At 39.0% G+C, this 26,223-nt stretch overlaps 1 protein-coding gene across 2 annotated transcripts in view; it reads right to left on the bottom strand.

Moving 5' to 3' along the window:
• Positions 1–26,223, bottom strand: part of pcsk5 (proprotein convertase subtilisin/kexin type 5) — a 352,794-nt gene that overhangs the window by 228,301 nt on the left and 98,270 nt on the right. For both annotated transcript variants that reach the window (XM_062972004.1, XM_008103279.3), the window contains exon 4: positions 6,096–6,239. In XM_062972004.1, coding sequence (XP_062828074.1) covers positions 6,096–6,239 — 144 coding nt within the window. The remainder of the gene's footprint in view (positions 1–6,095; positions 6,240–26,223) is intronic.

The following is a 26,223-nucleotide window of genomic DNA, read 5'->3' as shown; positions in this document are numbered from 1 at the left end:
ACAGTCTTAATCTAACACATCTTAATACATTCTCTAAACCAGGGGTCCTCAAACTTTTTAAGCAGGGGGCCGGTCCACAATCCTTCAGACTGTTGAGGGGGCCGAATTATCATTTGAAAAAGAAATACGAACAAATCCCTATGCACACTGCACATGTCTTATTTGTAGTGCAAAACAACAATAATGAAAGAACAATAAAATATTTAAAAATGAAAACAATTTTAACCAACATAAAACTATCAGGCCAATGAGATAGTCAAGTTAATTAGGATTGTTGTTGTTGTTGTGTGCCTTCAAGTCAAGTGGGCGAGCCTAAGTCTAAAATTATTTATTTATTCATTTACTACATTTATTTACTACATTTATATCCCACCCTTCTCACCCCGAAGGGAACTCAGAGCAGCTGTATGTACATACAATCTATATATATAAAAGGGTAATGAAATTTCGGCCTAGGACAAAACAACAAAACTACACATCCCAGAAACACTAAATTTGGCAGCACAACCCCTCATCCATGCCTCTACGTTCATACAACAAAAAGAAAAGAAAAATAAAGTCCTAATTAGAGGGAGAGAAATAATTGTTTTTATCCAATTGCTGCCAGTTAGAAGGCTAAGGTCTGCCCACTTGGTCTCCTAGCAACTCACTCAGCCCAGGGGACAGGCAGAGTTAGGCCTCACTTAGGCCTCTTCCACACTGCCTATAAAATACAGATTATCTGATTTTAACTGTATTATATGGCAGTGTAGACTCAAGGCCCTTCCACACAGCTATATAACCCATTTATAATGGACTTGATGTCAGGAGAAAACTTTTACCCTTTACCTTAACTACCACCAGTTCCTCAATACTTTATTTCCCATATCACCATACTTCGCCACAGCAACGCGTGGCCGGGCACAGCTAGTATATTATATTATTAGCATAGCACAATATTAGCATTATATATTACTATATTGAACTATACCACTATACTGTAATATTATATGTAATATATAACATATAATTAATATTATTATATGGTATTATTATTAGTATTACATTGTATAACATGATAATATTATCAATATCATATGTATATTTATTATATTATTAAAACTGATATAAAAATATTATATTATAAATGAGAGCGGGGGCCAGGTAAATGACCTTGGAGGGCCGCATCCGGCCCCCGGGCCTTAGTTTGGGGACCCCTGCTCTAAACAATTCCTAACTGGATCCCACATACTCTTAATTATTATAACATTTTCTATTTTATCTATATTATTCAATTTACAATGTGTTTCCCCCCCCCCCATTTAACATATTAACTATATAATTATACCAATTTGTCAGAGTCCACTTTGTTTTTTTCTTTTCAACCCCTCACTAAAACAATTTGAGCATATACTATCCTTTTGCACATTATACACTCCTTGCATGTCAGACATTTCTATTGGCCATTATTATTTGCAGATTTAACATTCTATTAATTTCTCTTTCAATCATTCCCCAGTATGCCTGTACTCTATCACATTCCTATAGTATATGATTAAACACACATCTTTGTTTACAACCATGTCAACATCTGTCCTTTGCCCCTGGTAAAAAGCATGAAAGTTATGTAGGAGTCCGTCCCATTTTTGTAACATTTTCCTTCTTACTTCCCTTAGTACGTTATATTTTCTTTTGCTATATTACTTACTTCACTTTGGATGTCTTCCCTCTTAATTTCCATATCCATTCTCTATGTTTGAAATATTTTCTCTATTATTTCATCTTTTACAGTTGTAATTTGTTCATACAAGTCTCATGCAACTTTTTTTCTTGTTTCTCAGATGTTTCCTTATCACTTTCTCAAATGGACTGTCCTGTTCTCTCCTTCCTCCTCTTTCTATTAATATTTTGTTTTATAGCCCAACTTTGGAACCAACTTCCTGCTCCTGTCTAATTCTGAATCTGTGATGACTCATGGGCCATGTAGTCCCGTTCCTAGTACTGTTGTGACAGATGAAGAGGAAAACTTGGGTTTCCCACCGTTTCTGCCAGTTTTGGAGCCCTTGCAGCTGCAGGATGTTTGTCCACAAGAAGTCAGCCAAACAAGCCTTGAGGAGAAATCTCCCCCATTTTCTCGCCGCCTTTATTATAATCAAGATAGACACGCTCGGGAGGCGACTCGCCGAAGCGCCCGGATAGCTGCCAGACAATTAGATGATTAAGTCTATTTCCCTTGGGAAAGTTTAAGGAGTCTTGCATCTGGACAGTATAGGTTTCGGTTCTTGTTCCCCAGAGAAAGTGTGCTTTGGCGGGAAAACAAGATCCTATATAGATGTTTGGCCACAAAGGATTCCTTGCGGAGTCAATTCGTCAGCTCGTGGAGTGAGATCGTGTGTAGACTTCGTACCCCAGTTCCCAGCTCCTGAATCAAGTTTCCAGCCCTGCCTTGTTCCACGGATTTCTATGGACTCAGTTCTTGTTCCACGATTGTCTTGTTTCAAGTTGGACCTTGCCAAGTCTCAAGTCTTGCCTTGCTTTGCGTTTTAAACCACGGACCCTGCTTCTCGGATTCCAGCCTTGTTTTCCTTTGCTTCGGATTTACCTTAAGCCTCAAAGACTATGGACAGTTCCCCACACTATTGCTTGCCAAATAGTGTATGTTTCGGTGAAGTGGATTATAACTTTGGACTTTAATATCATATATTGGACATTGCTTTCCTGGACTATATTTGACCTTTCCTGAAGGGTCTACTTCTGGACTATATTTTACACTTGTTTTTATTGACTTCATATAATTCCTTAATAAAGATATTATATAGATTCTGGCCTCTGCGTATGGTTATTGGTGCTCTGCAGCCTGGGTCCTGACAGAATCTCTTTTTGCTCTACTGGGTTTCCATCTTCTGTATACAAGTTCTCTACTAGTCTTTCCCCTCTTCTTTCGATTAATCTCAATGTTCTGCCTATATTTACATCATTGTTGTGATTAATTTGCCATATTGTTGCCAGCTTATTTTCATTGTCTGGACTTTATTTCTTCTATTTGTCAACTCTCTTATTGTTACCCATCTCTCCTGTATCCCTTCTTACATTTTCCAATTGGCAATTTATTATATTTTTAATTAAAATTACCATGCCATTCACATTATTAGTACCTTTTGATTCAAATATATGTCTCCACATCCTGTTATGCAATAATGGGGTATTATCCTTTTTCTTAGACTTTCCTGCAAGCACAGGATGTAATCCATATTATCTTTAACAATTTTCATAACTCTTGCCCTTTGTGGATTCTTTTACATCCTTCGATAACAAGACAATTATTTATTCTATTGCTCTGATTTAGATAAGAGTGATATACAAGGACCATACATGTTCTTAAGCATGCACTATTTGGTAAAGCTAAGAACTTCTGATCCCTGATATCAAATGCTTGCTGCATAGCATCAAGCACTCCAACCTGCACACTGTGCCAGCCAGTTATATCAATGGTTCTTTTGTGTAAATCTTGATTGTTACTTTTAATTGTATTGTATATGTATGCATTAATTAGTTCATTGTTAAAGGCTTTTATAGTATAAAAGCTGACCATTAATTGCATTCCTATTTCAAAAAAAATAAAATTTCATATTAGCCTGTAAGTCATGCAACCCCCCCCCAATAAATATCAAGTTTCAGACTATGCTGAACTGTCATAACAGAAAAATTAAAAAATCAGCTCATGTAACATTTAATCCATAAATTATATGAATAATTATCCCATATACTCATGTAATTTATGGGTTAAATGTTGCATAAGCTGAAATTTTAGAAGAAATTTTAGTAAAAAAAAATCAATCCATAAAGCCTGTGGGTCAATGTGAGTACTGTACCTTAACTCTTATCAATAAAAGACCACTCCCTCATTTGAGCAGAATGGCAAAGGCAAAAGCTTAGTCCACCCAAAATGAAGCACCAACCACCTCTAATCTCTCTCCCATGACTTTTTTGAATGCCTGAGTAGGGAAATGACTGCAGAAGCCCGGGATGACTGGTTTCAAGGTGATATTGTTGCTTTTGCCTCTCTGCGGAATGATCCTCAATGTATCTATGGGTCATATCAAAATCCATACTTTTAGTCCCCAAATCTATTCTCAACTTATACATGCAGCCGACTTATACATGAGTATATATGGTAAATGCATTATTCTGTTTCCAGAATGCCAACATCATATGATGATATCACAACATTTTATATAATAAAACAATTTTGAAACATTAAAACTGAAAGAGGAATATGTGTGCCTCCATATATTTTTAAGTTCTCATTATCTCTTATCACCAGCCTTCATGTGAACAGCAACATCCTTTGAAAATCCACCCATGACAGTTATCTTGAATTGCCTTAACTGCAACATTATAAACTGTAACATTCTTTTTTTGTGAACTGATATTTGGAGATACTTTTGATTTATATTTCACTGATTTTTAGGTACATAAAATATCAAACTCAGTTATTTGTTTGTCTCAAGTTCCTAAAAAGTCATACAAACATTTAGGTTAAGAATGTAGCTGTAAGGACAGCAAATTTCCATTGTCCAGCTAAGAAATGAAGTTGGGAACATTAACCTCCAGATTGAACACTGACAAATTAGGTTACAAAAAATAAACAAGAAAATGCTTTAAGCACTCCATTTTGGAGAAATCAGTTTAGACAACATGTTAAACATGTTTTGAACCACAGGCTAAGAATCCAAACCTAGGGCCCTTCCACACATTTATATAACCCAGAATATCAAGGCAGATAATCCACAGTATCTGCTTTGAACTGGGCTATCTTAGTTCACACTGCCATATAATCCAGTTCAATGTAGATTTTATACAGCTGTGTGGAAGAGACCCTAGATAACTAGATTGTGGCAATATGAGATAAATTTATCCTGCCACTAAAATAAAATTTGCTTGTAAAATGAGATAGTTCCAGGCTGCAAAGCTATGCTTTAGATGCATTCTCAGGTGCCAGATCTCAAAGTAAATCTCAATAGCTTAAAAGACTTCAAAAATGAGAATGCTATCTGAAATGATTAGCGAAGTAACAACTATGACTTTTAAACTGTGAAAGTGAATTTTGGATGGTACATAAATTTCCAGTATAAAGAATAAATTCAGGACTGCACGGGATGTATTAAGAGCCTGACTACTGAGATATCTGGGACTGAACCTTATCAAAAATTGATCTATTGTGAAACTAGTTGACCTGAAACTTGGCATCATTCCAAGAAGTGACGGAATCCCTTTTTCTTTGGAATCCACTGAGGTTTCAGAGGCCCACGTGAATATCAAAATCTATGTATGCTCATGTCCCATTATATATAGTGTAATGAAATGGTGTCCCTCATATAAAATAGCAAAAATCATTATTTACTTTTTGGATTTTTTTCCTTGTGGAATATTTTCAAGCCATAGATTACTGAATTGTTGATAAAAATTTGTGGGGCCAACTGTATTAAACTTGGGATATGTTGTATTAGAATCACATTTGGATATAAAAGAGATAGATATATAATTGACTAAAAGAAGCTCCATTACCACTGAACGATCAACTGGAAAAATATGATGTATTTGCCTTTGGAAATGTTAAAGTAAACACTGGCCAACACATGATTGAATTTGTCTCTCTCAACTGCATAACTAGTGCACCTTTTTGAGCTTGAGCCCTAAACCTTATTTCATAGATCAGTAATATCCTAGAGCTGAAAATCTCAAGAATGAGGGTGAAATGTATTAAAACAACAGTAAAAGTTACCTGACTGAATAAAACTAGAAGACAATTCTGAGGAATACCTAGTTTCAGAATCACTTAAAATATTTCACATCTAATGAGAGAAGCAAATCAGTGGGGAAAACCTGGCCATGACATCAATGGTTATTCATGTCTTCCCTATGTAGTCAATTCAAATTATTCTTAAAGGTTAAAGCGATAATGTAATTTCATTTTTAGTGTTAATTTCTCAGCATTCCCTTCTTCAGGCATTTCTCTCCTCACTTGCATGTGAAATAAGTCCAGCACATTGATGCATTTACTAGTATCACTCAGCAGGAAAAAAATAGCAACCTGAAGGACCATGGAAACTCACATAATTCTGCATCAGGTCTGGGTGGTTTCTCTCAATGCCATCATCCAAGATAGTGATCACAATGTTCTTTCCAGTGTAGCCTCTCCTCCATGCACCGACAATGTTCATATCTGATTGACAGAGGTTTGTATTATCACTGCAGTGCTATAAGAGGGAAAACAAAACAAGCATTGTGTGTAAAAGACTAATCAACAGTCTGAGGCAAGGCGATATTAGCTATTCATTTGCATAACCAATTAAATTATCAGCAAATGTGTATATTGATTTAAACTGGAGAGGCAGAAAATCAATGCCCTAATTAACAAAAAGCAAGATCATTTTAAAAGGATGCTAAATGAAATGAAAATTGTTCAGGCTAATTATTTCTTCTGAGATTGATAATTATATGAAGGAATAATTATTAGACTACTTAATTGTCGTTATGAGACTTTAGTAACACAGAGAGAATAATAGCTCTTTTCTGGGCATTCTACAAACTTGTGGGGAAAGTTCATTTGATTTACTTTTTCAGCATAACTAACTGCATGCGGACAAAAGTAGCAAAGTGTCTGTACGAAATAGCCATGGAAACACACAAAAATGCTTGTATGGGGTTGGCTGGACTATGTTTGGGGTAATCTCTGAAGTAGCTTTCTGGAATCTTATCCAGATTCCTTTATATCTGAAAAAAAAGTGTGCTAGGGGCTTTCTTGGCACATTTACTACAGCATCAGCAGGCGATAAATCTGAATCCAAAACAATTTTTTTTTAAAAGACTTGCAGCTTATGATGTTTATTGAATTGAATCTGAGATAAGTTTTTAACATTGCTTAATTGAAAACTCATTTTATTTTTTTCTTTGTATCAAGGAGGTATTTTATAAAGAAACAGAATTTCAGCATTCATTGCCCCAACCCCATTTCTTGGCCCCACAGAGAGTGTGAATCCTTTTAAGGAATATCCTATTCAGTCCCTCAGTGGTGGTGCTTTGCTCCAGCTCCCCTGGGATCATGGAGAAAGAGCAGAAAAGGGGGAAATACATTCTTAGAACTAGTATCATAGCAACACAAGACCTCTCAGACTTCCTTCACTCATTTCCTTGTCTCCTATCTAGCTACTCTTCACAACTTTGAGTAGTAAAGTTAAGCCACTCTGGAATCTGTAAATGTAGCAGTAGGTAAAAAGCAATCACACTTTGCTGAATCTGGCTCCCATTGTTTTCCTGCTATATACACTCTCCTGAAATTAGTCAGTTTTGTTTGCACAATAAATTAACCCAAAAAAAAATCTTAATGGTTTTCCAACTTCCTACTTAGTTGTGAAATCCCAACAATGGCTGGCATCCTGTTGGTAAATCATTATGCCATGGATCAGATGTGTACCACTGACAACTCATTATTATGTCTAAGTCAAGCAAAATCCCCCACTCCCCCAAAAAAGATGTGTTGAAGAGGTGTTGTTTCAAATCAGGCATGAATATGTTTGCATGCTGTGGTTCCACGTGGATGTACATCACAATGTCATTGACTTGGGAGATACGTATTATTTTCAAAAGTGAAATGGTTATGAGTAAGTCCAAACTGGCAGGAGTTTGGTGGTTTGGTCTGCTGTAGCCTTATTCAGCATGGTATTTCTGAGTGGCTTGTAGTTCCTTCTTTGAACAGATGTTGGGGAGCATGTCATAATGTGTGGGGCAGATATATATTGTATATGTTTGTGAACCTTCACTAGAATACACATTGCAACAAGAATGGCAGGGAACCAGACAATGCTGGCTTGCCCATATACACTACAGGCATTTCCAGTGTGGATAGGACAGTAGCAAAACATACTGTTTATATTTTGCTGCTAGAAACGTTTGCTGCCAGATACTTTAAGAGTGCTTCATATTTCTAAATCTAAAGGAAAGTAAATCTGAACACATGACTAATCCATTCATAGTTTTTCATCTCTTATCTTCAATAAACCCCACTGGTTGTTCATCTAACATATTATTTACTTATTCTGGCTGCATTCTTCCATCTCTCACTAGTATTACTGAAATAGCCCATAGGTAGATCACTGGATGGAATAATTTTGAACATCTCCCATTTGGTTCAGACCAGCCATGTACCTTGGGCTGTAGGAAAGGGTGAGATTACAAACCCTCTTTCCTTGAAAGATTTGGAAGCCTGCCAGAAGACAGCAGCTTTCTTCTCTCATGATGTCAGCAGACTGTCCTTGTCTGAACTTTTGCTTCTCTAGCAAAAGCTGGATTTTTACAGCAACTGGCTTGCCATCCTTATTCACGCTTTACAGAAAAGACAGAATACATTGATTTCCTTTTAACTGTCTTGTGGCCAAAGCTCTAAGAATCATTTTTAAGCTAAGCAGTTCAGTCAGCCAGAATAGTGTAGTGGATTGAGCGCAAAACTACAACTCTGGGGGGATCAGGATTTGAATTCCTAATTGGCCATGGAAACCCACTGAGTGACCTTAGGCAAGTCACACTCTCTCAGGCTCAGAGGAAGACAAAGACAAATCTCCTCTGAACAAGAACTATGTGATAGGGTTGAGCATTATCGTAAATCAGAACTGACTTGAAGGCATACAACAAGAATCCCAGTGATATGAGGAAGCAGCTTCAAACATCTCAAAATGAAAAGCATAGCTTCAAATTATCCAATACAAGAAAAGAAATGACACCAAAGTGTTCAGTCTTTCTGTGGTCTTATCTGCTTTTCTCCTCCATCTAACATGCATCACACTTGTAGCTTCTATCTATCTATCTATCTATCTATCTATCTATCTATTTGCTGTATTTTTACCCTACTCTATTTCACCCCAAAGGGACTCAGAGGTAGAAGGGAGAACAGCAAATCAGTATGTTTATTGGTCTTATGCCGTCACACCCAGGCACCTTTTAAAGCTTTAGGATGTGCTTCTTCCTTTGCCCAGGTGAACTGCGGGGCCTTACTTAGAAGCTCTGGAAATCCCAGTAACCAAAGGCACTTAAAGTAGAACAATCCAACAAAATTTTATTTTCACAAAGTCCTTGGCAGACTTGGCACATGTAATTAAAGTTGCAAATAAAAACAGTCCACTTATAAAACCTTGCAGATGTTCCTTGCTTGCTTTCCCTCTTTTGGTTGCTAGGTTAACTTCCACCAAAGGCAAAGAGGTCCTGAGATCCTCTTCACCCTAGCTCTGAGCTGCTATCAAAAGATCTATAACTATCTAAGCCCAAAGCTAGTTTTTGAGGCGAAGTTGGTAGGGCTTCCTCCAGTGGCAAAGAAATCCGAAGATGTTCTCTGCCCCAGTGCCAAAGCTATTAGAAAGAACAGGTCTTTCCCCTATCTTTGCTGGGCATTGGTTTTAAAGGCAGGTCAATTGTTTGTACTTACAATGGCCTTTTCAGAGTTGGCCTGGCTTAGCCACACAAGCACATATATGATGTTTCTCCTTCAGTCTAGAAGGCAGAATAGGCTTCTCAAAATGGAGCTTCTTTCCCCAGAAAAAGGGGCGGTCTCCAGAACAAAATGATACATTTGCAGGCTGCAAGCAGCAAAGACTTGCAAAAAGGCTAAACTATCAGACTGCTGCAGAATCTGCAGCAACCCTGGAGCAAATGCAAACAGATGCTATTCCTACAACTATAAAAATGCAAACCAAACCTCTGGGGGACGGAACAGGTCTAGACTCGTGGTTCTTAACTTGTGGTCTGCAGGCTGTGATATTCTCACAGGGTATCTGCAAAGGCTTGAGGAAATGTTATGAGCTTTTACCATTAAAAAAGAAAGAAAAAATGACAGACAGCTAGGTAGTCATACATTAATCTCAAAGAGGATTTTTTTTTTGCCATAAACCTCATTTGTACAAAGCTTCGCCCAATATTTCAAAATGTTCAAAAGTTATGAAAATAATTGTTTTATAGCACAAAAATATATTCAACAACTTCCACATGCAGTAAAAATGTCCATGTGAACAATGCTGAGAGGAAGGATATGACATTTCTTGCTACCATACATATAGCCAGAAGCTGACTTCATAGTTGTACCAAACTTTAGTGTTCTCCACACTGTGCCACAATACTTTTAAAATGTCTATTGCTTATCAGAGTTCAGCAGTGTTAAGAATGTTTTTGAAAAAATAATGTATAAAAGGAAAACTGTCAATGAGAAGAGAAAGTCAAGCCCATCTGTGTAAGTGTTGAAATAGACTTTAGAATTATAACTGTGGATTATTGAAAATGATCATGTTTCTTCCACAATTTTGCAAATAAAACATTTGACATTGTTGAATCAACTAATGTTTCAATGACTTCATGGTGAATTCTGTAACATACGTTTTGGATTGGCCTCAGAGTGGATTGAGACTAAATTGGAAATGTAAAACTACTGATGATGATGCCGTTCAAAGCAAAATGAAGCTTCTTCCAGTCAACTTACATTATAACAAGGAACAGCTGTCGGTTGGCTTTGCTTGTACAGAATGATCATCATCATCATCATCATCATCATTGTTCATTTTATTGTTTATGATTTGACCTGTTTGTTATGTTTTCAATGCCAACATGTATGGTTGGCATTGAATTTTGCCATTATTATGTTGTAAACCTCTTTGAGTCCCCCCAAGGGTGAGAAAAGCAGTATATAAATGCAGTAAATAAATAAATAAATAAATTGTTGATACTCAGAGGTTACTACAGACCTTTCCTAAGCAGTAATAAGGACCAGAACCTTTGTAACAAGAGGGTGGCAGCTGCAGTGTGTTAGAAGGGTGTGTTAACAAGCCTTGTGAATAAAACAAACTGTGTTAGCTACTGATGTAAGTAGTTGGTGTTGGCTGTTAGTCACTGGTGTAGCCACACACTGATGCTGCTGAAGCTGAAAAGAAACTACAGGAAAAGCCAAGAGTGAGTGTTTCTCTCACTTCACCAGTCAAGAGCATTGTGGAACTTCGTAAGGAAAGAAGTTGAACTGTTTATGCTTTTCTTTCGTATTATCAAGAAGACTTCTCAAGGAGAGAGTGTTTGCTTTTTCTTTGTAGTGAGGATAACTACTGTGAACTGTGTTATATGTTTTTGTTATCCTTAAAGTGAATGAACTACTTTCAGTTTCTACTTTAAAGCACAGTTGACTCAAGTGTTTTTCTTTCATCAGGACTTGAGTTCAGGGACACACAAAGTAAAAAGGGCTGTTATATCCTTAACAGGGTAAGGGCAAACAATCTTCCGCACTCTGCATATCAAACTATATGGGTATGCTACTAACTGTGGTTTGACATTTATTTGTATTCCGCCCTATCTCCCCAAGGAACATGTGTTATATCACAATGTAATGTCCAATGAGACTTCTCAATACTAAACCTAAAAAACGTGCCTCAAAGAGCAATAGTTTTTTTTTTCAAAAGTAAGGAGCAGGGGCTTCTGCAGAGTAAGAGAATGGTAAAAAGAACAAAACAAAACAAACAACACTGCAATGGATGTAACAGTAACAATGGTTCATCTGAAGTTTCTCAAATAATAATGACTTCTGGTCCTTTTCAGGGTGGTGTAGACAAGCCCCTAGTTTCAGGAAACTTTGTTTACCCACTTCCCATCCCACTCCCTCACCCTGAGGCTCAAGGGTAAAACACATACAAAACACATAACATGAGTTCACAATAATTCACTTTGTTTTCTTCTACCAGTTTTCTCTCTTTCTTTCCACACAGTTCTTTCCAACCTGAATTGAAATTAGGTTTGCAATAGCAAAAGCAAGATTAAGGCTTAATATAAAGGATGTAACTGTAAACCATTGGGGAACCACTGACTTTTTACCTTTGCAAATAGGCTAAAAAAAATTGAAAAATCATCACCATATTCATTTGTTGTTGTGTGACAGATAAGGGATGCCTTCTAGACAATGTTGTAATAAAATCAGGACTCGCATGGAAGAAATGCTTTGACTTTTTGATTAGCAGGGATGGTGACATGTTTTGCCACTATGGTCCTTGTTTCCACTAAGCTTTAGCTGCCAACTGTCACAATATCCTGGGAGGAAGGTAGCAGGAATTTTCCTAGGGAAATAAATATTGTGTGATTTACTGCTATTTCAATAAAAGCTATTCTGGGGTCACTTGGTCCTGAATAGACAATTAAGATCCATTAGCTTAACAAAAGCTTTACTTTTATTAGATTTAAATTTACTAGAAAGATTTATTGTCATGGGTTCATGCAAAGAATCCTTGCTAGAGCACTTCTTATTAACTTATAAAGTTCTCAACTTCTTGGAGAAGATTAAGCAAGTTACAAAACCAGATATTGTGATTTCTCTCATTTTGTGTCTCTGTGTATGTTTTGTTAGTTTCTTTTTAAACAGTTCATGAATTCTTGATACAACAAAAGGCAGGTTCTTTGGCACATGAAATGTAGAATTAGAAGAGGGTGTTTTTAATGCTTCTCTTTCCATGCCAGACATGCTGCTTTTTTTGCTGTAGATGCAAAGGAGTAGGAAAATCAATGCACATAAATGAGAAACAGTGCCAAAATGTGACTGATCAACAGTACTGCATACTGATATTCATATTTAATTTAAAATTAATTCTTCAGGTATCCAATTTGTGACATGCACATCCTCTCTGTGCTTGGATTATAAACAGAGATATTAATAAGCATATTTCCAGAAATACCGTTTTTTAAACAAAATAAGTAACTTCACAGAAGTTTTTAAATGCTTACAAATCAACTTTATAGTGTCACAGCTTTCAAACTGAAGGGAAATGGCTATATTGCATTCTGTGGGAGCAAGCCCTGTTGAATTAATAGGATTTGCTTCCAAGAAGACAAGTCCTGTTAAATTAATAGGATTTGCATCCAAGTAGACAAGCATAAGAGTAGTCAGCTGAAGACATATCTAGAGCAGGGGTCCTCAAACTTTTTAAGCCGAGGGCCGGTCCACAAGCCTTCAGACTGTTGAGGGGCCGGATTATCATTTGAAAAAAATACAAACAAATTCCGATGCACACTGCATATGTCTTATTTGTAGTGCAAAAACAACAACAATGAAAGAACAATACAATATTTAAATCAGGATTTCAATGGGAAGTGTGGTCCTGCTTCTGGCCAATGAGATAGTCAAGTTAATTAGGGTTGTTGTTGTTGTTATTGTTGTGTGCCTTCAAGTCATTTCAGACTTTGGGTGAGCCTAAGTCTAAAATTTATTTATTATTTATTTACTGCATTTATTTACTACATTTGTATCACACCCTTCTCACCCCAAAGGGGACTCAGAGTGGCTTACAAATTATATGTACATACAATATATTATATTATTAGCATAGCACAATATTAGCATTATATATTACTATATTGAACTATACCACTTGTGATGGCGCGAGTGGCGCCATCTATATGTTGGAACTATAAGTTGCAAGATTTGAATTGTTGTATCATGCCTGATTTTGCCCTTACCCTGTAAATGTAGTTGGATTGGTTATTTATATCTGTCAATCAATGTTGTTTGTACCTGTTATATTGCTCACTTAGCTAAACTATTTGGCTCCACCTCTTCCTGGAGTAGGACTGTGTTTCCTCTTTTCATTCCATCAGCAAGTTCTGTATCGGATGGACGTGAAAGAGAGGCTTGGCTCAAAAAGCCCTTCAAAAGTTACCTCTCAGCACCAATTCTGAGGTTCTTACCCTTGGGACTCACACTTCATGTTCAGGGCCAACCTGAACAACGTTGAGGAGTCTCAAGCGCCTTCACATCAGTCCTTTGGCAACAGAGGAAGACTCTTGTCTTCAGACATAGGTCATTGGACTGAGGCTGAGTTTGCTCCGGCATTCACAGCCAGAGAAAGAGGGATGTGGACAAACTTCATGGACTTAAACAATCAAAGACTGTAATGTATATTTTCTTTTACCCCCTTTGTGAAGAATAAACCCAGTTTTTGAGTTAACTACAGTGTTTTGGTCCTTGGGAGTTCCAGTTTCCCTAAAGGAGGGCAAGAAGCAATCCCCTGGGGAAAGATGTCACGTCACGTCCATGCCTCTTTCACTAAGAGTTTACAGCCCCAGGCGCGACGGCACAGTGCTGAGAGAGAAGCCTTCTTTTCCAGAACTGCTGAAAGAAGCCTTCCAGAAGTGCTAAGAAGGGAAAAGAAGGAGTGAAAGGGCCTTAAACTTGCCAAGCCCATAGTCTCCTAAAGATAAAGAAGTCAAAAGAAGCCTGCCTTTGCCTCCAGAGGGAAGCCCAGCCTTCACAAAATTGAGTCATTTGCAAGCTTTCCCGCTCTTTTTGCATCTCAAGCCACCAGCAAATTGCTACATTCAGCTCTTGTAGCTGCAGCAAGTTCAAGCCTTCTGCAAAGTGGATACATTTGCTAGAAGCCTAGCCTTTGCAAAATTGAGACATTTACAAGCTTTCCCGCTCTTTTGCATCTCAAGCCACCAGCAAATTGATACATCTAGCTCTTGCAGCTGCAGCAAGTTGAAGCCTTCTGCAAAGTGGATACATTTGCTAGAAGCCTAGCCTTTGCAAAATTGATACATTTGCTAAGTTTCCCGCCTTTTCTGTTTATCAAGCAAGCCAGCAAATCGCTACATTCAGCTCTTGCAACTGCAGCAAAATCCAGGTTTCTGCAAAGTAGATACATTTCTCCAGAAGTCAGCCTTTGCAGACCAACCAAGCCTCTTCCAGAACCCAGTTTGCAAAGCAATAAATTCCAACCTTCTGCAGTTCCTGCCATTTCTTCAGAGCCTGCTGCAAGTTTATGAAAGCCCAGGCTTAACTTCTCAGTTAAGCAGCTGTTTTAATTGTCTTGTTTAAAGTATTGCATTGCCCTTTTGTGTGCCTTTAATTGTATAGTTATATAGTATTGCATTTTGTACTGTTTGAAACTTGGGATAAGTTTCCTTTTGAATTTCATAATGGCAAGTCATAGTAATGAGATTTTGCAAACAAGGGTCAAATCCCCCCTTGTAGAAGGTGCAGAAGAAAGGGTTCAAGGCTCCCCATGTGTAAGCCTTAGATCCAGTCTGCTCAAGATTCCATCTAATGATGCTAGCCTTAAATCCAAGCATTCATCTAGGCGTAGCAGTTCCTCCCAATCCACACACTCATTCATCAGTACTTCTTCCAAAGCAGCCCACTACAACAGAGAGGCTGTCCGTTTGAAAATTAGAAAAGAGGTTTTAGAAGCAGAGGCGTCTGCAGAAATGGCTAGGCAAGACTTTGCCTTCAATGAAGAGGAACTCCTCCTTCAACAGGCTAAAGCCAAGCAGAGACTGCTTCTAGCTCAGGCTAGGGCCCAGCAAGAAGCTGATCTAGCGCAGGCTAGGGCCCAACAAGAAGCTGACCTAGCACAGGCCAGGGCCCAGAGAGAAATAGAGCTTGCAATGGCTGAAGCCAAGCAAGATGAGCTGCAACGGGATCTAGATCTGCTTCAAGTAAAAAGAGACACAGCACAAAAGATAGTCAGAGCTAACGTTCTAGCCAAAGTCCTATCACAGGAACTAACCCAAGAAAACCTTAATTTCCTGCCAACACAAGAGCCTACAGCAAAGGTTTCAGCACATCTGCAACTGGAATCACCTGTAGTGCAGAGTCATATCTCCTTTTGCCACCTTGAAGATCGCTCACCTGTTCCAGTGTTCGCAACTTCAAGGCCAGCCCATTCCTCAGAAGTACAGCAAAGCACGGCCGGGAGAGTGCCATCTCTGTCAGAGTCCATTCCTGCACTTAGGCCTCAGAGATACCACCTGTCTACTTGGGAACGAATGGATGACGTCTTTCAACAACATCCAGATGTCCATCCACATTGGCAAGGCATGGCCGGGAGTGAACCACCACATTCATCCCTGCATACCAAGTCAATTCTCCCATCGCTGAAGATGAAGGCTTCAGAGGTGCTGCCTGCCAGCAATCTGCTGAACCCAGCATCGCCTACCATCGAGACAAGATGTGTTCAACCGAAGAACATTGACTTCGTCGGGCCACATCACACTCCTCAGATGTACCCTTACACACTGGAGTCTCAATTGGGTTCCCTCTTGAGAAATCCAAGAAGAGACATCAGAGACAAAGGCGTCCAGAAATTCACTGACCGACCGGATGACTACCTTCTGTGGAAAATCACCTTCATGAGGGCCATTAGAGATTTCAAGCTAGAAGCGGATGAAGAACTGTCCCTTCTTATGGCGTGGCTTGGACCCAGCTCAGCCGAGCAAGTAAAAAGACTTTACGCTGCTCATGTAGCAGACCCCCAAAGAGCTTTGTCCACAGCGTGGTCTCGCTTGGACCAGCGCTTCGGTGCGAGCACTGAGATAGAAGCATCCCTCATGGATCGACTCAACAGGTTCCCATCACTGAAGATGAAAGATTGCAAACAGCTTTGGGACTTTAGTGATCTTTTACTAGAGCTAGCTTCAGCCAAAGGAAATCCAGAGCTCCCAGGTTTAGCATGTCTGGACCAGTACACGTCACAGAGTGCCATCCTCTGCAAACTTCCTTTTCCTCTTCGAGAAGCTTGGGGGAAACAGGTGTTCAAGTACAAAGAGGAGAATGCAAATGTATACCTGCCCTTCACCTTTTTGGTGGATTTCGTCACTAGAGCAGCCCGTGAGAGGAATGACCCTCAAACAGGTCTTCTCGCTTTGTACCAAGACCTAAAGCCTGAAAAGACCTCCAAAGAAGACAAAGCCCAGGGCAAAGATCTTAGAAGGAACCTGAGTGTCAAGATGACAGACGCAACTCCTGCAGCTTCTGCTCAACCAGTCAGCAACAACACCATATCCTGTCCCATTCATCAAAGACCACACAGCCTAGCTGAATGCAGAGAGTTCGCAAAGAAGCCTTACAAAGAACGACTCCAAATAGTTCAAAAGGCCAAGGTGTGCTTTAGATGCTGCGGCGCCACTATTCACTTCTCCAAGGACTGTAAAGAAAAGGTTAAATGCCAACACTGCAACAGCATCAAGCATTGCTCTGCAATGCACAACTTCGATTCCCCTCAATTCAAAGCAAAGTCAAATTCTCCTGCCAAAGAAGAAACCAAAGAAGACCAAAAGCCTACAGAACCACAGGTAGCCCTCAAGGCTCCTGCGGTTGCCTGCACCAAGCTTTGTCAAAATAGCCACAAGCCAAGGATTTGCCACCCAATCTGCCTGGCAGAGGTGTATCCAGACAAGCAGCCGTGGAATAAGAAAAGGGTCTACGTCGCCTTGGATGCCCAAAGTGACGCATCTCTTGCAACCCCAGAGTTCTTCGACATGTTCAACCTTCATACCGAGACAATAGATTACACCATATCCACTTGTTCTGGAAAGAATAAGATGAATGGCAGAGTTGCAACAAAGTTCAAAATCTCGCCTGTTGGACAAAAGGTCAGGTACGATCTTCCTGACCTTATAGAATGCAGCCTGATTCCCAGGAACAAAGAACAGATAGCCACGAAGGAGGTGGTACAAGCCCATCCTCATCTCAAAGGTATTCAAGATCTAATTCCAGCTTTGGACTTGGAAACAGACATCGTCATGCTTATTGGTGCAGATTGTCCCACACTGTTCCGTGTTAGCAACCAGATTGAAGGTCCTAAGGGTTCACCCATGGCCCAGCAGTTGCCTTTAGGATGGACGGTGTTAGGCCCAGTCTGCCTGAACAAGATGTTCCAGCCTGTCACTAAAAGGCCTTCACTAATGCAAGGATGTGCCAGCCACATCTCAGTTTGCTGCCAGGGAGTAATGCCCGATTACTCTTCCATCATCGAAGTCACAGAGAGAGATGAGCAAACAGCCTTCTCTAAAAATGAACAGAAGTTCCTTGAGATGATGAACAGCCAAGTCACTCAAGTCTCTGAAGGTAATTGGATAGCACCTTTACCTTTCAAGCCGGAAAGGCCATCTCTACCCAACAACAGAGATGTTGCCCTTCATCGTCTCCTGTCCTTAAGAAGAAGGATGCTAAAAGATCCGAAGGTAAAGACCCAGATCACCCAGTTTGTGGAAGACCTCTTCAGAAGCAACTACGCTGAACCAGCCAGCGTGTGTGCGGAGGGAGAAGAGCAGTGGCATTACATATCCACTTCAGAAAATCCGGCAGATGTGACATCCCGAGGAACATCAGCCGCAAAGTTGTCCAAGTCATCCTGGATCACTGGACCCAAATGTCTTCAAAATCCTTCCTTTCCAGAAAGCATCTCCGTGCTCAAAGACACTGAATTGCCAGAAATTCAGTCCTGCAAATCTACCATCGATGGCCAAGACTTATCAAGGCAAGGTTTAAATCCAGCCAAGTTTGAAAGATTTTCAAAATGGACTAGACTTCAGGCAGCCATAGCCAGGCTCATACATTACATCACTACAAAAAACAGTGGTGCAATTCAGCCCCAAGATCTTTCGAAAGCCTCAACAGTCATCCTGAGATCCACTCAAAGTGTTTTTTAGAAGAAATAGCTTGTTTAGAAAGAAAAGCATCCTTGCCCAAAAATAGTTGTTTAAAGGACTTGAACCCCTTCCTGGACAATGAGGGTCTCCTTAGGGTTGGAGGTAGACTAAAAAGAGCAAAGATTAGATCCTGTGTTAAAAATCCTTTTATTTTGCCACACCATAGCCACATAGCTCTGCTGTTGACACAGCATTTCCACACAAAAGTCAAACACCAAGGAAGGTCAATTACTCAGTCTGCCCTAAGAAACTATGGGTTTTGGATTGTTAGGTGCCAACGTAAAGGTTGGGGATTTGGTGTTACTTAATCAAAGATGCTCCTAGATACCAATGGGCTAAGGGTATTGTGTTAAAATTGTATCCTAGCTCTGACAATAGAGTGTGCAAGGCCCAGGTTAAAGTCGTCTCTAACGAAAAGGTTTCTTTGTTTGACAGGCCTATTAGCGACATGGTTGAGTTATTTTCACAAGACGTACAGTCTTAAAGTTATTAGAGTTAAAGGTATTTAACTCCATTTTGTTTAGATTTCCGAAAGTCCGGAAATCTAGGCCGGGAGTGTGATGGCGCGAGTGGCGCCATCTATATGTTGGAACTATAAGTTGCAAGATTTGAATTGTTGTATCATGCCTGATTTTGCCCTTACCCTGTAAATGTAGTTGGATTGGTTATTTATATCTGTCAATCAATGTTGTTTGTACCTGTTATATTGCTCACTTAGCTAAACTATTTGGCTCCACCTCTTCCTGGAGTAGGACTGTGTTTCCTCTTTTCATTCCATCAGCAAGTTCTGTATCGGATGGACGTGAAAGAGAGGCTTGGCTCAAAAAGCCCTTCAAAAGTTACCTCTCAGCACCAATTCTGAGGTTCTTACCCTTGGGACTCACACTTCATGTTCAGGGCCAACCTGAACAACGTTGAGGAGTCTCAAGCGCCTTCACATCAGTCCTTTGGCAACAGAGGAAGACTCTTGTCTTCAGACATAGGTCATTGGACTGAGGCTGAGTTTGCTCCGGCATTCACAGCCAGAGAAAGAGGGATGTGGACAAACTTCATGGACTTAAACAATCAAAGACTGTAATGTATATTTTCTTTTACCCCCTTTGTGAAGAATAAACCCAGTTTTTGAGTTAACTACAGTGTTTTGGTCCTTGGGAGTTCCAGTTTCCCTAAAGGAGGGCAAGAAGCAATCCCCTGGGGAAAGATGTCACGTCCATGCCTCTTTCACTAAGAGTTTACAGCCCCAGGCGCGACGGCACACCACTATACTGTAATATTATTAGTAATATTATATGTAATATAGAATATATAATTAATATTATTATATGGTATTATTATTAGTGTTATATTGTATTACATTATAATACTATTATCAATATTATATGTATATACAATATATTATAAAACTGAGGGCGGGGGCCAGGTAAATGACCTCGGAGGGCCGCATCCGGCCCCCGGGCCTTAGTTTGGGGACCCCTGATCTAGAGAATGAAACTGACATAGAATCAATAGAAAAAGCCTATGTCACATTGGTTCTTCTTCACCTGCACAATTACTGCAGCAATATTTCCAGATAAAGCAGTATCATTCTTCAATCGGGATCAAAAAGAGATACTGGCAGTAACGTGCAATAGGAATATGAAATGTGACTTTTATACTTGATAAAGTGTATGAATTTACAAGGAAGCGATTCTTTATGCTAACAGCCTACCTTTTCATATAGCTTGCTAGTTCAGAGCACAAACGATGATTTTTTTTAAATAAAGAGGGTCATTTTTCCTACATTTCCCTAATAAATTAGACTGGTCTATCTAGAAACAAGTGGGCAATATTTTTCTTCCCGCTGTCTTACATAGAAGAACCACATGAAAACAACAAACCACTAACAATTTTACAGATACACACACCTTTCCCTATATAATTAATCTTAAACTGCACTTATTTTAGTATAACTAGTTCAAAAGCAGCCATATTTTTCTCAAATGGCAGATCCTATCCTCAGTTCCTAGCAAACTACTCTTGAAACAGAATTTTCAAAAGTAGCTTGTCATAATATTCTGTGAGCTTAAGCCTTTGAATCATGGCAAAGATTTTTCATTTAAAAATTGTACACATTGCCATAAGCATTCACAGGCACATCCATACTTCCTACGGATGCTATGATAAATTAGAAACCCATCAAGTTGCATGCAGTAGTATGCTATGATAATTTTAAAAGTCACCATTTTATCCCTCACTGAAAAGTTTAAGTGACTTGGTGCATTTTAGTAGAAGTTTTCAAAACTGTAAATAGAACTCCTGGCAAAATCTTCCAGCAAGCATATTCAATATGCCGAACAGCAACAACAGTAAAACAATGAAATCTTTTAAAAGATCTTACAAAAATATGTTTCATTCATCACACATCTCAACTTCCTTGTGGACTTATTTAAAAATAAGTGGTGGGAACCAATTAAAATAAGGGCCTAATCTCAGATATCTTCAAATAGCCTGAGGCCCCTTTGAGACAGCTATATAAAATCCAGATTATCTGCTTTATAAAGGATTATATGACAGAGTAGGCAGTTCAAAACAGATAATATGTATTTGCTTTGCTAGTCTGGATTATATGGCAGTGTAGAAGGGCTCTGACAGCAACTGCTCTCTGAGGCCCCTTCCACACTGCCCCAATATCCCAGGATCTGATCCCAGTAGAGACTCATAAATCAGATTATCTGGGATCAGATCCTGGAATATAGGGCAGTGTACAAGGGGCCTGTAACTCCAGAAAGATGGTACCCATTTGTGCAGACCAGCCCTGCACAACTCATGGCCCTCCAGATGTTTTGGCCTCTAACCCCCTGAAGCCCTATTTAGCTTGCCCAGTGGCCAGGAATTCTGGGAGCTGATGCCCAAAACAACTGGAGGGTGTTGTGCAGGCTTGGTGTAGACAAATGGTCTGACCACCACTGTGTCAAAATGATTAGTCCCTGAAACCATGCTGGATATCTTTGAGGCAGCATTGAGATTTATCCCAAACACAAAACAAAGGTTCGTTTTTAATGTTTTGGATTTAGAGCTGGAAAATGTCAGAGCAGTCATTTTTCATCCTTGATATGTAATACACACTTGGTATGGAACACAGGTCCTTGTAATCATATATCCAACTTGCTTCATAAGTCATGCTAAGGTGTAGATAAAGGTTGTATGGGTTGGAGTTGTAAAATTTCTTTCTCTGTAATCAGAATCCCTTGAAATATAGAACTTCTATGGAGGTGTTACTGAATGCATATAATTAGAAGCAGGAAAAGTGCCCGCCCCATTCATTCAATGTAACACAAGTATCGTAATTCTTGCCATGTGTATGCACAGAAAGGTATTCTTTTTATTACAAGACACAGAGGAAATCTTCTCTCCTACTAACTGCAACTAGAGTGTCCAACCCACAGGATAAATGCTTGATTATTACCAAGTTTTTCCAGATCTCTTAGATGAGGCTTATTATAGAAGAAATCTGGTTTAATTTACATCCTTAAATAAATCTGTCAGAATTTTTGTACCCATTCAACGTACTAAATATTAGACAGAGTGAAACCACAGTTGAATATTGTACTTGATGTTTTTTGAATTTATATTATATTTCTTTATTTTCTGAATGCATGGACAATAAACAAAATATATTCAGCATTACTGTTTATATACACACATCATTTGAGTACTTAATAAAATAAAGATGGTTATGGATACATAAAACCATGGATAATAGCAAACCCTATTGAAATGAAGGACTTTTCTTTCCAAAATACCATCGTTTCATGCTAGAGGACCTAGAACAGTGGTTCTCAAACTGTGAGTCCTCAGGTGTTTTGGCCTTCAACTCCCAAAAATCCGAACAGCTGGTAAACAGGTTGAGAACCACTGACCTAGAAAATGCCTAGGGAGGACATATTTTGTTGGTGCGAATAAGTGAAATCCTGGACTGGTCCCACAGATACATTTTACACACAAAATCATTAGTAGTGATATGTTTTGAGAGCAACTGCATCAGAAGATGGGAGGTTGCAATTGATCAGTCAATTTCTGAGTCCATGCAAAAGATTTTGTAGCATGAGCAATGCCATTTCTCTTCAGTTTTAAATAGATAATAAATAACATGCTCTCAATGTATGTTATCTTATTATTTGTGGATTTAATTGAGCACACGAAATTATACTTATGATTTTTTGTTTTTCCATGTCTCATCCTCAGATAGAACCCAGAATGAAATGTGACTCCTAATACAGTCTGGCCCTCTGTATTCAGACTCTGTAACAAGGGATTGAACCATCCATGGCTTAAAAATATGAAAAATTCCAAAAAGCAAATCTTGGTTTTGCTATTTTACATAAGGGGCACCATTTTATTATGCTACTGTGTATAATGAAACTTTAATACTGTGCTGCAGTGGTTCTGGTGATACCTTTCAGGCAGGTTCCAGATGGTGATGCGTGGGGATAGCTGATCTTCAAAAAAAGAGGATCTGCTATGTGGTGTCCCTAAAGGTGCTATTCTATCTCCACTGCTCTTTAATACTTACATGAAGCTTCTGGGAGAGATCATCCATAGGCATGGGGCAGGGTGTCATCAGTATGCTGATGACACTCAAATGTATTTCTCCATGCCTTCCAAAACAGCTTCAGCTAAGGATAGCATGTCTCCTCCGAATTAATGCCTGGAGAAGGTAATGGGCTGGATGACAGAAAACAAACTGAAACTGAATCCAGACAAAACAGAGGTGCTTGACATCAAGGGTGGAGGTGTGTCAACCAGTCAGGGGTTAAACTCCCCCTGAAAGACTATTTGCAGCTTGCGAGTCTTCCTGGATCTGTCTCTCCAAATGTCAGCCCAGGTAGATGGGAGGATCAGGAATGCTTACTACCAGCTTTGGCTGATATGCAAGCTGCACCCCTTCCTAGATTTGGAGGAACAGAAGTTGGTAGTGCACGCACTGGTAACCTCAGGGTTGGACTTCCGCAATGCGCTTTACATTGGAACATCTAGGAGTGAGCATATTACACCTGTCCTAAAAATCACTCCACTGGCTACCAATTAGTTTCCAGGCAAAGTACAAGATGTTGGTTTTGACCTTTAAAGTCCTATATGGTCCAGGTTACCTAAAGAATCATCTTCTCCTGTACAATCTGCTCCAAACACTGAGGTCCTTTGAGGGGCATCTGCTCCACCTAGCCAGAACATGACTGGCAACCACTGCCCAGAGGACCTTTTCATTAGCTTTCCCAAGATTGCGGAATGACCTGCCAAAAGACCTCCGACAGCTAAATTAGCTGTTGGAATTTTAAAGCCATGGAAAGACCTATCTCTTTCAGCAGGCCTACCCATACAGTCTTTAAGCATGAATTTTAAATGTGTGTCCTTTGTTTAGTATGTATTTATACAAACACGTTTTGGCTGTAGCTTTTATAGACGTATGTTTCATATGTGTATTTGTAGTGTTTTTGCAGTGTTTGTGTGTTTTAATTGTTCTGTAACCTGCCTTAAGCTATGAGGAGAGGCAGGTAAGAAATAAAATTATTATTACTATTAGTAGTAGGAGGAGTAGTAGTAGTAGTAGTACTATCCTCGGATTTTAATATCCACAGAGGGATCTGGGACTAAACCAAATATTTTAAGATAATTTGAAGGCTTCTATAAAACTCCCTATACCTATATTAAGAATTCATATCTCCCTATACCATATTGAGAATGGAGTCAGGAGAAATGTCAAACATGATCAACAATCTCAAGAGCTACAAAAGATCCCTCTAAATATTTTGAAATACAAATACCAGCTACCATGACTAATAGTTAGAAATGATGAAAGTTGTAGGATGAAATTATCTGGAGAGACCTGTATTGAGGAAATGTGCTAACAGGTTAACAAGTGGTTCTGGCAGCTGTAGTCTCCTCAAAAATATAACCATATGATCAATATTCTATCAAAGTTTTAGGAGGCTGTGGATTAATACACAGGTCAAGTGTAGGTCAAGAAAGTAAATCTGTAGATGTGAGTAGGTAATTGGTTTTAAGACAGTATAACATAATTACATCACTGATGCAGTGAAATATTATATTGGTGATAGGATTTTTTAGTTGTCTTTCTGTTGAGTTAAGGTCAAAAACTAATTATTCTACTTGCTCAATGTCAAAGATTATGGTTTTCCTATTCAAAAATAATTTTCCTCTTTATTGTCTCCAGGTAACCTTCTTACCTTCAAGTGACTCCATAATGTGAAACTTTTTTTCATCATCTGTCTTTCTTTAAAATCTTCACATAAAACAAGTAATTTCATCATCCTAGATGTAGTTGCTTCAGTGGTTATAAAGAAACACATTTTAGACCTCTTATTTATGGTTTATGTGAAACAAACACTAAATTATGTATATTTTTAAATATAAATAAAAGGTTTTCATGAGACATATTGTGCCCTATACAGTTTGTTATTACAATTTTTCTATGTGTCCTTATCTCTTATAAGGGTTAGGTTTGATTTCCAGTTTGCTAGTAAAACTTAATTACTGTGTTGCAAAATAATGCATGTCTAAAAAGCGCACCATTAACATGAAATGTTTGGAAAGCTCTGTTGTATACATTTAGTGCTGGGAATCAAGTATTGACAGAACCCAGTGGAACCTATTTTCAAGGTACGATACAAAGAACTAGTTTGCATGTCTGCAAGTTTGACATAATAATAAGGCATACTCATGAGTACAGTCATGACAGGTGAACAGAAGCTATAAATTCAAACAAAATGGTTAATTAATTTATCACATACTAGACAGACCTCAGGTAAAGTCAAGTTCTGTTTAAGTTGTAATCCTATACTTATCCAAAGGTAAATCACACTAAACATAGTGAAACATTAATGTTAATGGGTAAATTTAATCATTTTTTTTCTTCCTTTGAATTCACAGATTCTTATAGGGAACTCTAACTGCATATTAAGCTTTTTGCAACACAGAGGGCCTTTCTACACATGCATAAAACCCCAAAAGTAACTGGGATAAAAGTGGAGGTGGCTAATCGGCACATAGCAAAAGCGCAGGTGGAATTGGGTTAACAGCTGAAAAGCACAGGTTAAAGAAGTGTGCTTAAAACCCAATTCCACCCTAATGGCCCGGGGCTGTGGCACAGACGGGAGAGCAGACGGGAGAGCAAGCCAGTGCAATTAACTGCGATGAATCACTGACCAGGAGGTCATAAGTTCGAGGCCCGCTCGGAGCTATGTTGTTGTTTGTCTTTGTCCTATGTTAAAAAGCATTGAATGTTTGCCTAATATGTGTAATGTGATCCGCCCTGAGTCCCCTTCGGGGTGAGAAGGGCGGAATATAAATGCTGTAAATAAATAAATAAATAAATAATGTGTGCCTTTGCATGAATGTATATATCTGCAGTCATGCAAAACACATGGTTTCCTTCTCTTCCCCCAGTGTGGTCTTTAGAGGTAGCTAAAGGGAAGCAGAACTGGAAAGCAATTAGAACTCTCTGCAACCATTACTTTATTTAGATTTTTAAAAGCTTGAATAAACAGTTAGGTGAAGAGAGAGAATAAGAAATCTGCTTGTGTTTACATTTGGATCTCCGCATATGCACATGAGGTTCAGCGCATCTCGGAGAGAATTTTTTTAAAAAAACTTCAGCCGGATGTCTCCCATTTATTCTCCATCTTGACCCACTTCAAAGGAAGGTGTGAAGATGGCAGGGGAGGATTTCCTGGTACTGACAGGTCTGTA

The sequence above is a fragment of the Anolis carolinensis genome, chromosome 2 (assembly GCF_035594765.1).
Source record: "Anolis carolinensis isolate JA03-04 chromosome 2, rAnoCar3.1.pri, whole genome shotgun sequence".
NCBI lineage: Eukaryota > Metazoa > Chordata > Lepidosauria > Squamata > Dactyloidae > Anolis > Anolis carolinensis.
The sequence above is the reverse complement of the archived record's forward strand: the minus strand, read 5'-3'. Positions and strand labels throughout refer to the sequence as shown.